Genomic DNA, 15,698 nt, shown 5'->3' on the forward strand with positions numbered 1-15,698 from the left:
CTGAAACCTAACCAACCTAATGACATCACACACATCCATGCCCGAGGCAGGATTCGAACCTGCGACTGTAGCAGTCGCGCGGTTCCGGACTGAGCGCCTAGAACCGCTAGACCACCGCCGCCGGCCATTGAGTAAGTATTACTTTACTACAGACGTAGGTGACAATTAGGACTGGATAAGTGAAACTTCTGTGAGATCGGACTGAATACACTCGTAACACCCCTCAGATCTCGATGCGGTACCGAAAGCTGTTCCAACAATCGCGTAAGATCAAGAATCAACGCTGCGCGAGAGCAAGTGATGCGCAAGAAACTAAGAACCGATCAAAATTGGATAATTTCGTGAAATACCGGAAGAAATCCAACTACGGCACAGGCTCCTGTTGTTTTTGTAGAACTAATTTGTAACAAGAGTTCACATACAATGTGTATAAGCACTTATAGTAGTACACACATCAAAAAAGTTTTGTACCACCCCGTTTCGCCGGAAATCCTGAAGACAGACGTTGACTGTGGATATTTTATCACAGACATAGTCCCTTTGACTTTTCAGAGATGTTATTAAACCCGCCCAAAGATGTAAACAATCATGCATGAGCAGCGCCTATTATACGGAGGGGGTCCGACAGCCGATCAGTTCCAATCATTCCACCAGGAAGGAGGTACACGGCTCGTGTTGTCTGTAGTTCAACCATGCCTAGACGATCAATACCGCGGTTCGATCGCGTCGCATTGTTACTTTGTGCCAGGAAGGACTCTCAACAAAGGAAGTATCCAGGCGTCTCGGAGTGAACCGAAGTGATGTTGTTCCGACATGGAGGAGATACAGAGAGACAGGAACTGTCGATGACATGCATCCCTCAGGCCGCCCAACGTCTACTACTGCAGGGAATGACCGCTACCTACGGATTATGGCTCGGAGGAACCCTGACAGCACCATGTTGAGTAACGCTTTTCATGTAGTCACAGGACGTCATGTTACGACTTAAACTGTGCGTAATAGGCTGCACGATGCGCAACTTCACTCCCGATGTCCATGGCGAGGTCCATCTTTGCAATCATGACGCCATGCAGCGAGGTACAGATGGGTCCAACAACATGCCGAATTTACCGCCCAGGATTGGCATCACGTTCTTTTCATCGATGAGTGTCGCATGTGCCTTCAACCAGACAATCGTCGGAGACGTGTTTGGAGGCAACTCGGTCAGGCTGAACGCCTTAGACACAGTGTCCAGCGAGTGCAGCAAGTTGGAGGTTCCCTGCTGTTTTGGGGTGGCATTATGTGGGGCCGACGTACGCCGCTTGTGGTCATGCAAGGCGCGGTAACGACTGTACGATATGTGCATGTCATCCTCTGACCGCTAATGCAACCATATCGGCAGCGTATTGCTGAGGTATTCGTCTTCATGGACGACGATTCGCGCCTCCAACGTACACATCTTGTGAATGATTTCCTTCAGGATAACGACATCGCTCGATTAGAGTGGCCAGCGTGTTCTCCAGACATCAACCCTATCGAACATGCCTGGAATAGATTGAAAAGGGCTGTTTATGGACAACGTGACCCACCAACTACTCTGAGAGATCTACGCCGAATCGCCGTTGAGGAGTGGGACAATCTGGACCAACAGTGCCTTGATGAACTTATGGATAGTATGCCACGACGAATACAGGCATGCATCAATGCAAGAGGATGTGCTACTGGGTATTAGAGGTACCGATGTGTACATCAATCTCGACCACACCCTCTGAAGCTCTCGCTGTATGGTGGTACAACATGCAATGTGTGGTTTTTATGAACAATAAAAAGGGCAGAAATGATGTTTATGTTGATCTCTATTCGAGTTTTCTGTACAGGTTCCGGAACTCTCGTAACTTTTTTTGATGCGTGTATTTGAGTAAAGTTAACAGTCACACGCGGAAATGTTGTCGTCCGTATAAAATTTTCTATATGTGACTGTCAACCCAGCACGATATTTTATTTGCTTATTAGAGACAATAATGACTCATTAAGAGGATTGCAAATAAGTGATTCGAGATTAACAGTCAATAGCTTTCAATCAGCTTGAACACACTCATATTCAGATAAAATAAGGAAGAAAATTTTAAATAAGAATTAAAAGCCCCTTAACGGCATAAATGGTAATAATCTGATTGCAGTTACGATCATGAGAATAAAGTATACCGACAAGACGTGTCGTGGAGATAACACTAACTGACGTCGCTATATCGCAGGACGGGCGACATCTCGAAACTTGGACCGAACTGTAGTTGAGTTCTTTTATTAATATGTTTTTCTGTACATGACCTGCACCCTAGAAGATACTGCAGTCTGTGGTTCACTCTTTTTGCTTATGAAATCCATAGTGAAGGTAATAAAGCTGAGATGCGTGGTTTAGGTAGCACCAGCAGAGGCCATTAGTTCGTGGACGATTGGAGGGTCCAGTAGAGTCCAAGATTTTCTGACCTGTGACGTCAACTGCTCGAGGGTTGTTAATAGTTTAAGCACTACCTTCTCAAACATTTTGGAAAACGGTGGCCTGGTCTACAGAATCAGGTCTCGTGTGGTACGGTGGTTTATTTGTTCCACGTTTCTGGGTCCAATGGCAGCCCTCTACTAGATATCTGGCGTGGAAATTGTAAGTGACCTGGTATAATGTCGCTCAAGTGCAATATATATCGTGTTCGCACATTATGAATTATCTCGAAGAGAACGGTCTATTAACAAACTCAACACAGATTAAGAAAACATCGATCCTGTGAAACACAACTAGCCCTTTACTCACACGAAGTCCTGTCGACAATGAATTTCAAACTGATTATGCATTTATAGATTTCCTGAAGGTTTTCGCACCGTACCTCGCAAGCGCCTTGTAATCAAATTGCGTGATTATGGAATATCGTCTCAGTTATGCGACTGGATTCGCGATTTCCTATCAGGAGGGTCGCAGCTCATAGTAATTCACGGAAAGTCATCGATTAAAACAGAAATGATTTCTTGCCTTTCGTCTGCTGTTTATATAAACGATTTAGGAGACAATGTGAGCAGCCGTCTTAAGTAGTTTTCGGGTGATGTTATCGTTTATCGTCTAGTAAAGTCATCATAAGATCAAAACAAATTGCATAACGATTTAGAAAATATATCTGTATGGCACGAAAATTGGTAGTTGACCATAAATAATGAAAAGTCTGATATCATCCAGCTGAGTGCTACAAGAAATTCGTTAAACTTCGGTTACACGGTAAATCAGTCAAATCTAAAGGCTGTTCATTCAACTAAATGTCTAGGGATTATAATTAGGAACAACTTAAATTGGAAGGCACACATAGAAAATCTTGTGGGGGAAGTCTAACCAAAGACTGCGTTTTATAGGCAGAACACCTAGAAAATGTAACAAATCTACTGAAAAGACTGCCTACAACACGCTTGTCCGATGGGATTCTTACCAGATAGGATAGACGGAGTACATCGAAAAGTTTAAAGAAAAGCAGCACGTTTTGTATTATCGAGAAATAGGGGAGAGAGTATGACGGAGATGATACAGGATTTACGGTAGACATCATTGAAACGAAGGCGTTTCTCGTTGCAGCGGAATCTTCTCACAAAATTTAAATCGCCAACTTTCTCCTCCAAAGGCGGAAATAGTTTGTTGACGCCGACCTACATAGGGAGAAACAATCATCATAATAAAACAAGGGAATTTAGAGCTCGCACGGAAAGACATGTGTTCGTTTTTCCGCGCGCTGTTCGAGATTTGAATGACAGAGAATTATTGTGAAGGTGGTTCGACGAAACCTCTGCCAGGCACTTAAGTGTGATTTGCAAAGTACGTATATAGATGTAGAAGTATCCGATGTTGTAATCCGTGACTGTTCACAGCAGTCCCGTAATGAAAGAGTTGTCGCCTCTTATAAAGTTGAACATTCACACAGAGTGTGTCAATTTGAGATATTCCGCACAGATACCGAAAAAATCGGTGCGGTATATAAGATTGTCAACTTTAGGGTCTCAATGAAGCTTAACGAGTACGTAGCAATATGTCGGACGATCGACTGTTTATGAAATATCTACAAAATCCTGTTACATTATTTACGTACATTAATATTTCAGAACGCTGTTACGGAAACAAGTCTTCTGACTTTCTGTGTGACATGCCATTTCCACAACGAAACTAAACATGTTCCATACATGATAGAAAAAAATCCTGTTCCTAAGTTTAAAATCAGGGTACAGATACTTTTAAATCACGATAAAAAGTAATGAGATACGCCTGAAAAATAACTTCTGAATTTTATTCCGAAAATGTCTAATAATTATTGTAATGTACCTAAAAAGTTATCAGATTCGTAAACATATCTCAAGGAGAAACTAGATATCTCAAGAGCGCATCCACAAACCTTACACATCTTCGGTAGCATTGTATTAAGTTTACCGTCCGACCACACGATGAGGATACAGAGTCGTGTGAATATTAACGATATAACTTAGTCACTGTAGTTCAGGGATGCACAAACAGCGGCCCGCAGGTCTGTGGTCTGATAGCTGCCCGCCACTCACAGTTTATTTTTGTACATTTAGCCAAACATCAAAGTAAGTTTGAAATAAATGGAGTGTGTGAATAATACATCTTTACAAGTACATTGCTGTCATTATATTTGTTAAATAAAATAAATATTTCTCAAAGAAATGATGTTAACTATGTGTAGGCCCTATAGCTTTTTACTTGGTAATTTCCAAGAATGTTTGCCAATCGGAGCCGAGGGCTCCAAATAATAGATATCGAACGTGCGATTCTAAATCGATTACGCGACTGTGATGGCGGGCGTTGTGCGATGCTAGGAAAACCCAAATGATTTGTGATGGTTGTGTGTGGGATGTCTGGTATTGCAGACGTTTCTTCGGCCGATTGCCTCACGTGGAAGAATCTAATTCCATGCTTACCCAACGTAGAAAATAGTTTGAATTTTGTCCCAAATGTGACACTCTACCCATGCGTGACATTGACAGAGCCTGCTCAGGTTATGGCAAAAAGGGAATGCGGTCCGTAGCATCCACATCAAATGGACTTACTCATGACGACAACGTCGACCACGAGTGAGGAAAGCCGTTTCCTTTGTAATTACAACTATTTTAGTAACGCTCTTCTTTTGTCATTGTTGTAGTGACCACTATAAAGATGCTCATAACGCCCGCCACCACAGTCGCGTGATCGATTTAGAATTGCACGTTCGACATCTATCGTTTGGAGCCCGCGGCTTCGATAGACAAACATTCTTTCTTTAGTTGCGGCCCTTACGTAGTCACAAAGAGGGGTTCGCAGTATAGCAGGACTGCTATAGACAGTTCCATGAATTACGCGTACGGAAATAAAGACACAGCTCGCTATCTTAGATCAGTAGACATTTGAGGCTGGTACGGAAATGCTCCACTCCACGCTCCTATATCGATATATCTACAATCAACAGGTCGCAGAAGTGCCCTCGATAGACTCTTCTGTAATTTTTTCGTAGCTTCTGACAATCACTTACTTTCAAATAAATACTTACAGAGATTCGTGCAGTTCTACGGTGTCTAAGATATGATGAATGCCCGATAGCGTCGTTAGCGGAACCACAAAAAAGTAAATAAATTCTTGTCATATGTTGCAGCACTGTAAAAAAAAAAAAGAAAAAAAAATGCCTCTCTGGGACTGGTTAAACTCAAAGAGTAAAACAGTCTGCCAAAGATTATCGTTGACCTATCACAGCCATCGTCACAGACACACACAAGTCAAAAAACATAGAGTTGAGACATGCAGTAAATTAGTGATTTATTACACACTAAAAATATATCCTCTTTTATTCCTTTCGGGAGCCATATCTTTAATCTTCATTCACTTTTCGCAACTAAATTATTAACCGTAGCCTAGTCATCCTCCACGTCTTCAGCACTAACACTACGGCGTAAACAGAGGTAATTACTCATACTGCTGTACATAAATCTTACCGACTGACTGGCAACGCTCTCCCGCATTATCGAATTTATCTAGCTCATTTATGCTGGGTAAAAATAGGGCAAATAAGTGTAATATTAAAGTATCAATCTTAATTCAGAATGCAGGTAGAGTGACACGTAAGTGACGATACTGTTTAAGTTCGATGCTGGCGACATGCGCTGTGCACAGCTCTCACCACACAGGTATTCCTTCTGTTTGTTACGCCCGCGTGTTTTGCTAGTCATGCGTATTGCGTGCGCTTGGCCCATCTTTTGCACATTTAGGGAGACCTCATCAGTGGAAATCTTGTTTATGACGAGCTTTTTGCATACTTAAGTTATCGTTGTTGTTGTCCACAGGCGATAACATTGTAAAGAGTACAGATAAGACACAAGAAGAGATGCTGAGCTCATAACCGCCTCTGCTACCGCCAAAATATTGTAAACACTGCTGACTGACAATATGGCTGTTCTCTACCGAGCAGCTGTTTAAACCAAAGGAGAAGTGCGTTTTTAATTACACTTGTGTTTTGAACTCTGCGAGAAAGAAATGTGGGATCATTACAAAGGATAAGAAGTCAATCGTGGTTGATTTGAACGGATGAGTTTCTAGGGCACAACACCTTTTGTGTAAAGTGTGAAGCACTGAGAAGTGCTGTTGTGATTTAGACGGCCGTCTCTTCGCGTGAATGGTTACTTAAAAAAAAGCAACAGTCCTTTTTATTCTTCTTCGACAAAGGAACTCTTTGATCTATAATAGTCATAATTACGCAAGAAATCATGACCACATGTTTGAAACAAGTTGTAAAAGGAAAAAAATAAAACATTTTAGCAGATTCAGATACTTGTTATAACAAAACGTACTTTTTTAAAGCTGTGAAGCACGATTTTGAGAAGATTTTTTAATTATTTATAACTTTAAGTCTCGAGAGAGGTCGGTGATAATTCTGTTCAACACTTAAATCAATACAAAATAGTTTTAAGTGAGACTCAGAAAACACAAAATTTAATTTTGTCTCGTTATTGTCGATACTATAACTTTTATGATTTTTTTATTCTCGTTTATGTTTCTGCTTTCATTTACATTAACTTTCATGAATTTTGTTCTCACTTATCAGTAAATACTCTTGCATTTCAAGAACCATAAATTCAGATGATTATGAACACACTGAAACGCGTAAATGATATCATAAATTGATTGTGCAACCAAGACTGTATAATAATTATTTAAGTGTGGCACCTTGATGCAGACGGACCAACAGTTGTAATCTTCTTTGGTAGCGGATATGTATCAATGGTGTTATATCTCTTTTTTATTGGCTTCTTTAGAGGAATCGTACCAATTTCGTCACAATGGCGACAGTTATGCGCCTGGATGGAAAATATTGTACAAAATATTTCACAAGTTTATTTTGATTGCTACAGTCACCAAGTTTTGTTTATTTAACGTAATGGTCAGTAGATATGTATATAGGTTGAATTTCATAACAGTGTATAAGTATTTAGTCCCAATTGGAGCGTGCTTTGGTTCTATATCTGCCTAGTTAGCGCCTAAACTGTACGAATCATTCTGTTCGTTTTATCTAAAGGATAATAGACGAAACTGAGTTTTACATCTCTGGCATGGGACTGTAATACTCGAATTCCAGCGATCGCCATGATCATTCTATACAAATAACTCGTGGTAATATTGGGGACTATCTTATACTGAATTGTTGTAGTTGATATGCGTCCCTGTGGGGTTAAGAACATGGCACAGTGGTATTCATCGTCATCATCTATATCAAGAATTACACCTACTGGCCTTATTTGCATCAAATCTGTTCACGCCACCTCTGTGATAGTTGGTCTGTATTTCGTTTTCCTTTGCGAGTATATTGCAAAGTTGATGACGTTCGGTTTGTGCGGTTATCAGCGCCCGTATAAAGCACAAATTTTTTCACAGTCCAATTTTGCCACTTTCACGGATCATAATGATAATGATGAAATGATGAGGACAACACGAACACCCAGTCTCCGGGCCGAGAAAATCTCCAACCCGGCCGGGAATCGAACCCGGGACCCCACGATCGAGAGGCAGCAACGCTAGCCGCTAGACAACGAACTGCGGACTTATTACAAAATGATCTCGGAGATCATACAGTCTTCCACCAAGTGAACGTGATCCCTCCACTTCATTTTGTACTTTTGTTTTTATGACAGGAATACTCTCTTTTAAATTCTGAAGGTGGCAGGGGTAAAATACAGGGAACGAAAGGCTATTTACAATTTGTACAGAATCCAGATGGCAGTTATAAGAGTCGAGGGATATGAAAGGGAAGCAGTGGTTGGGAAGGGAGTGAGACAGGGTTGTAGCCTCTCCCCGATGTTATTCAATCTGTATATTGAGCAAGCAATAAAGGAAACAAAAGAAAAATTCGGAGTAGGTATTAAAATCCATGGAGAAGAAATAAAAACTTTGAGGTTCACCGATGACATTGTAATTCTGTGAGAGACAGCAAAAGGACCTGGAAGAGCAGTTGAACGGAATGGACAGTGTCTTGAAAGGAGGATATAAGATGAACATCAACAAAAGCAAAACGAGTATAATGGAATGTAGTCGAATTAAGTCGGGTGATGCTGAGGGAATTAGATTAGGAAATGAGACACTTAAAGTAGTAAAGGAGTTTTGCTATTTGGGGAGCAAAATAACTGATGATGGTCGAAGTAGGGACAATATAAAATGTAGACTGGCAATGGCAAGGAAAGCGTTTTTTGAAGAAGAGAAATTTGTTAACATCGAGTATAGATTTAAGTGTCAGGAAGTCGTTTCCGAAAGTATTTGTATGGAGTGTAGCCATGTATGGAAGTGAAACATGGACGATAAATAGTTTAGACAAGAAGAGAATAGAAGTACAATGAAGGCTTTCACGACCGGATGGTACTGTTGTTGATAATTCTTCCGGGTTATATGGTCGTGGTCCATGGAATTCTTCTATTCCTAACGTTTCGTCCAATACTACGTTGGACATCTTCAGAGGTATGGCTGGTCCTGCTGAGTCCTACCGACTGACGAGTCGGGCGTCGGAGAGCGGCCTAAATACCGAGGAAATTGGGCGTGGTTTAGATTGCACATAGTGGCAATTATTAATTAAGCGAGATATGGACAGTGGCGTTAGAGAATTGATAAATGATTTTTATCTATGAAGGACTATTATCGATAGTTACATTTTATCTTTGACTAGTTTTCTCTCTGCCACTATGTGCAAGCTAGACCACGCCCACTTTCCTCGGTATTTAGGTCGCTCTGCGACGCCCGACTCGTCAGTCGGCAGGACTCAGCAGGTCCAGCCATACCTCTGAAGATGTCCAACGTAGTATTGGACGAAACGTTAGGAATAGAAGAATTCCATCGACCACGGCCATATAACCCGGAAGAATTATCAACAAGAGAATAAAAGCTTTCGAAATGTGGTGCTACAGAAGAATGCTGAAGATTAGATGGGTATATCACATAACTAACGAGGAGGTATTGAGTAGAATTGGGGAGAAGAGGAGTTTGTGGCACAACTTGACTAGAAGAAGGGATCGGCTGGTAGGGCATATTCTGAGGCATCTAGGGATCACCAATTTAGTATTGGAGGACAGCGTGGAGGGTAAAAAACATAGAGGGAGACCAAGAGATGAATACACTAAGCAGATTCAGATGTAAGTTGCAGTAAGTACTGGGAGACGAAGAAACTTGCACAGGATAGTGTAGCATGGAGAGCTGCATCAAACCATTCTCTGGACTGAAGACCGCAACAACATCAATAATGAGCAGCATTATCATCATCATCATGAACATTTTCTGGTTAGTGGTGCACGGTTCCAGTTGCAGGTTGCGTATCTAATAAGGGGGCAACAAAAATTTGATTTTCAGTATTTTTTATAAAATTATTGGCCGAATTTAAAAATTTAAAATTCAGCATAATCTACTCATTAAGAGGTATAATCTTACATTAAAGGTTTAACGCAGAATGATATTAGATTATGTGTAAGTCTTCAGGCTCACGGTGGCGAAGTTATCCAGACTACATTCATGCTGTATTTGAGATCGAGTGCACTTAGTGACTACCATTCCACATAATGTCAAACCTTTACAAAACGTTTTCTAGCGGACACCACCCGCAAAATGACTAAAGGAAAACGTTTATCGCTAACTACATTTCCGCTATTCATACAGTAAAGCTTCAGCATCCGGCACTACTAACTCTGTTCGCAACTCAATTTACAGACAGTGTTCACATGTGCTACTTAGTTCAAATGGCTCTGAGCACTATGGGACTTAACTTCTGAGGTCATCAGTCCCCTAGAACTTAGAAATACTTAAACCTAACTAACCTAACGACGTAACACATATCCATGCCAGAGGCAGGATTCGAACCTGCGACCGTCGCGGTCGCGAGGTTCCACGCTGTAGCGCCTAGAACCGCTCGGCCACCTCGGCTGGCGCTACTGAGTGTCTACATGTAATACTGAAGCACCTGCAAAATTGTGATTGTACAACTCACAGCTCAGAACAAATGACGTCATAAACATAGTTCTAACGATCGAAATGCCATACTTGTGGAATTAGTCATAAAATATGTACTGTTGTCTGTACTTCATTTTCGGCACTGCCATTTATTACCCGGTCGTCAGAAAACAGCGAAGTTACTAGAAGAAACAGTAGGAGTAGGAAGAAGCCAGGAGGTGGCAGTACCGTCGCAGCGCTCTTAATGAGAACTTTTATTGATGTTCATTTTACAGTCTGTTTGAAGACGCTAGCCATTCCGTCTAACTGCTCCTCAAATATTTCTCCCGTCTGAGGCAGAATAACGATGCCTACAGCAAAGGTGATTTTTTTAATTTTTTTCCCCCTGAACATTTTGCTTTGAAAATTTCTCCTTGGTTCCCTGCAAGGCTTACTCAGTGTTCAGATTGATTAAGATAAACGTTAGACAGAAATCCAGTCACTCTTCTAAACTAATGCTTCCGTTTCATGCTTCAAAAATGGTTCAAATGGCTCTGAGTACTATAGGACTTAACTTCTGAGGTCATCAGTCCCCTAGAACTTAGAACTACTTAAACCTAACTAACCTAAGGACATCACATACATCCATGCCCGAGGCAGGATTCGAACCTGCGACCGTAGTGGTCACGCGGTTCCAGACTGTAGCGCCTAGAACCGCACACGTTTCATGCTCCTCAACTCTTATGTAGGCATTCTTGTTACTGCACAAGTTGCAACCACTTTACAACAGCTGTATTTTTTTCTCTGCCTACTTCAGAATTTCGAAAGGTGATTGCCAGTGAACAGTGTCGAATGAGTATTACAAATTTACTAACATTTTCAGGTCAAAACATTCGGCTGCTTTTTCTCAGGTCTATTCACTGTTAATAGCAGATTGTTTTCTGAATAGCTAAAAAACTGTTCAGAGTACTGCGTTACTGTGCATAAGTACTGGTGACATTGCGTTTTTCTGCTTTATTCCCTGATTTCGTCCTCGTTCCGTCTTTGTTTGGTATCGACTTTTACCGAAGTATTCCTATTAAAGTGTTTTACTGACATGTACTTTGGTACTCCAGTACTGTAAATGTGCTATAGCAACCACTGAACATGTCCAACATTCCATATTTAATTTCCAGTGGAACGTGCTAATTAATTCAATATTCATGACATCACCTCCGGGAGCGTTTATGTGTTTCTTTATTCTGAGAATGTCATCGAATTATTCTCATGTCGCTTCATTCAAAGCTGCCTTATTCTCCAATGTCTGGATCTGTATTTATTCCTGTAGCTTTCGTCGGTATATCTCTATAATGTTTCAGGCAAATTTCCAGTATTGTTTCATTGATTAAGGCATGTTTTCTATGCAGTTTGGTTCGTACATATTAACGTTTGTGCACGATGTAGATCACATTCGATGTTAGTTTTGTTTCTGTCCCAGCTTTCCCTGTAAGCTGTTCTATCTGAAATACCCATGTTCTATAAATTCCAAAGTTATTTATTTAAAATTACTTGTTGTTCTGGAATAAAACTGTATGCTTCTTTAGAATGCTGTACAGTATTTAACCCTAGGCTATTGAATATTAATGTTTCTATACTTTACAATTTGTCTCGCGACTTTCTCTGTTTGGGTGGACGTCTTACATCTCCCAGATGCTGGAAATGAAAGGATAAGTGCCCAGCGAGATTACAGCCGCAGCAGTGGCACCGCCTTGTCCGTTGCGCTGTTAACACCTCCGTTAACCGGCGTGCGGTGCCGTTCCACTGCCGGTTCTGGCTGGGCGTTAACTGCCTCGCGACTTACGCCTTCCTGTACAGGCCATTGTTCTCTTCTCTCTAAGTGTTCATAATCTCATTCCGGCCTTGATGCAATTTCTCGCAACTTCGCATCTATTAAGTATCGGGCAGTTAAAATTTTTCTCCTGCACCTACTTACACGCCTCCCTATACGGGTCATCATGACCACCATCAAAATTATCGAGCCTTTCCTCTTTACTATGATTCCCAGTTTTAATTCTTTCATGCAGGAGATACGCCTGCATTAAGATACCAACGACTTCAATTGTCCACACAGAGGAAGGCATGGCTTTCGCAATTGTAATAAAACTTCCTGTTACCCTGGAAGACTTCATCATAAAACAGTAGTTCATCTGAAAACAGTTCGTAAAACGTTTTGCACCCCCTGAGTATCGGCTAACGTTAGTGGGCATAGAGTCAAGGGGAGCAGGGAATGAAAGAGTGAATCCTTACGAAAAAAATATTAATTTGAAATCAATACAGTGAACAAGAAGGGCAGTCTGTTCGAAAGTGCGGAACTTCGGCCGTCTGTGACGTCATGCAGTGAACGAAGAAGATTCCTGAGATGACGCGCTGGTTCCGAACATGCCCGGTGGGGTTCATGTCAGCAGATACCGAGGGCCACGCTATTCTATTGTTCCCTCCCTCCTGGACGCTGGGGGAGGGAGCGGGGAGGGGAGGTGTTGACGAGGAGGCAGCCGTGTGCTCGCGCAGTCTCTTTAAACTACGTTCCGCGGAACGCTGTGTTTCCGGGCCATGTTTTCGTAACAATCAAGAAAGTAACTTAAAAAAATTGTTCTAATGGCATTGAGCACTATGAGACTTAACTTCTGAGGTCATCAGTCCCCTAGAACTTAGAACTACTTAAACCTAACTAACCTAAGGACATCACACACATCAGTGCCCGAGGCAGGATTCGAACCTGCGACCGTAGCGATCGCGCGGTTCGAGACTGTAGCGCCTAGAACCACTCGGCCACCTCGGGCGACTTAAAAAAAAAGTTCACGAAATTAAAAATTGGAATAACAACCAACGCTCGCATTGCCTTACCAGTTTGGCAAGTTGTTAAGAATGCGGCACCAGCAGTGAGTAAGGGTGTACTTATCAGACACCAAACGGTAACCTTGCAAGAGGCACTCACAGTAATGATTCGAAAACTGTACTGTACTGATGTTTAATTTATCATTGGAAGAAAAATTAACTTGAAGTAGAATTTAACTTATGCATATGACTCCAAAGTTTTTTATTTTCAAAAGCGAAATCATGCGACGTTGGTCGTCAGTGGTGCACATCCCTGGCACCCTGTGGCACCCGTTGTCATGCAATGCTGTTAAATGTGGGTGCCAGTCCTCCATCCCGTTGAAATACGGAAACCCAAAACGCCTTGTGTTTCCGTATTTGAAGCATACTGAGAAGTGAATGAACGCTCGGCGTTCAGTTTTGATGCGTAAATTAAAACTGACTCCAAGTTTCTATTTTCATTCGTGTTGAAAGTTTAGTGTTTTGATATCGTATGAAGGTTTTTGAACCAACCTGGGGATCAAGAAAACGAAAAATCTGTCAAATTTAATACACTCTCCGAATTGCGTTTGTAGTAGAGCTGAAAATGATATCTTGTATTCTTTACTGGAGTGAATAAAATGTGGGAAACAAAGGGCTAAAACATTATACGAAGCCCTTATAATTGTTGATTACTTTTCACAGCTATAAAATCTATTAACGTATTTATTGTTTCATTAGAATTTGTAAAAGGGGTACTTAGTGATAAAGTATACAATTTCTTTTAGTTTTTCCTGCTCGGCTCTTTAGTTTATTGGTTTATGGATAAGCTTAATTCTGAAAAACACAACGTCCGATGTCTTTGCATTTGTAGTAACAGGGTGCACAGAGTTCAATTTTAAAATTTCAGTATGCTCATGACCTATGTATAAACTGACTACAATTTAATTTTGTCTGACGTCTCTGAAACTTTTGTTTGGGTGTATGAGCCATTTCCGACAGTCATTTGAAATAGGTAAATATACGAATAAAATACACAGCGAGAAAAAATTTCTCCTTTTTTTTTATAAAGTTCATGCTACCACGGTATCTTTGTTCCACGTACTTTTTCGACGTCAGCTCATCATCACTCTTAATTTTGCGAGTGCGTCAGAACTTCCTAAGATACAATTGTGAACCATAGCAAAAACCAGAACAGAGGCCTCTTATGTTTCTGATTTACAGTGTCCTGTACAATCAATAATCTTTGCAACAACAAGCCGAACAGTTTATAAAGGGAACGACAGAGACACATTATAAAAAGAAAGAATAACAAATTTTATAAATTACCTGCCTGCCGTGGTAGCCGAGCGGTTCTAGGCCCTTCAGTCCGGAACCGCCCGACTACTACGGTCACAGGTTCGAATCCTGCCTCGGGCATGGATGTGTGTGAAGATTTAAGTAGTTCTAGGGGACTGCTGACCTCAGATGTTGAGTCCCATAGTGCTCAGTGCCATGTGAACCATTTAAATTATCTCTTTGAGGAGGTAGTAACATCATGTGTGTTCATTATATTTTATATCGTCCAATAATCCGCATATTATTCCATATAAAATTCCCAAAGCTACGAGTTTGGGACGACTAACAGAACCGATAAGGCTAAACAGAGACCTCATAGTAGTCGGCTGGTAATGTGAAAGGGTGACGTGAACGTTGCTGTGCTCTTGTGTTGCAGATGTCGTCGTACAAAGTGTCGGCCGTGGCTGCCAAGGAGAAGGCCAAGGCAGAAGCCGCCGACGCAGAGGCCGCCGGGTGAGTGATTTTCTCTCCTGTGTTCTGAATTGCACAAACAACGCCACAGGTGCCGCTTGGGAGCACCCTGTCGTAGCCAGGAGATTTTGTTTGCTGCATTCCGCTAGTGCCTAGGCCCTATAAATATGGTGTTGGCGAAGCATGTTAAAAGTAAAGGTACAGGTAAAAGTTTGAACTGAAAGAATAGTAAATAAAAGTGATGAAGCAATGAAAGTAGCAAAAAAGTTCTTAGTATTAAAGAAAAGTAAATAAATAAATATGTTTAGAAACAAGTACAGAATTCACCAAGACAAACACAAAATTTATTTTAAAATCATTGTATACACTGGAGTTGATTTTGACTTCATTTCTAAATTTAAAATTATCTGCCTCGTTCACCGGACTGCCTGATTCCGGCATCCATTTCTTCGGAAAGCAGCAATGTTACATCACGTTTTTGGTATGTACCTGATAAAATGTAGTGGCACTCCTCGAATGTGAAAGAAGTGTATGAAAGTTCCTAAATCACAACTTCATTTCTGAACTCGGCTTTTCCAGTTTTGGCTATCGGCTTTCAGGTATTTGAAGTCACTTTTTCAAACGATTTTTGACTAACCTTTTGCAGTTATCACAACCCGACGCCTCACTC

General features: G+C 41.2%; 1 protein-coding gene across 1 annotated transcript in view; it reads left to right on the forward strand.

The window, feature by feature from the left end:
- Positions 1 to 15,698, forward strand: part of LOC124711404 (vesicular glutamate transporter 2) — a 230,549-nt gene that overhangs the window by 84,153 nt on the left and 130,698 nt on the right. The window contains exon 2 of the mRNA XM_047241463.1: positions 14,994 to 15,070. Coding sequence (XP_047097419.1) covers positions 14,994 to 15,070 — 77 coding nt within the window. The remainder of the gene's footprint in view (positions 1 to 14,993; positions 15,071 to 15,698) is intronic.

Source organism: Schistocerca piceifrons, chromosome 8 (genome assembly GCF_021461385.2).
Source record: "Schistocerca piceifrons isolate TAMUIC-IGC-003096 chromosome 8, iqSchPice1.1, whole genome shotgun sequence".
NCBI classification, from domain to species: domain Eukaryota; kingdom Metazoa; phylum Arthropoda; class Insecta; order Orthoptera; family Acrididae; genus Schistocerca; species Schistocerca piceifrons.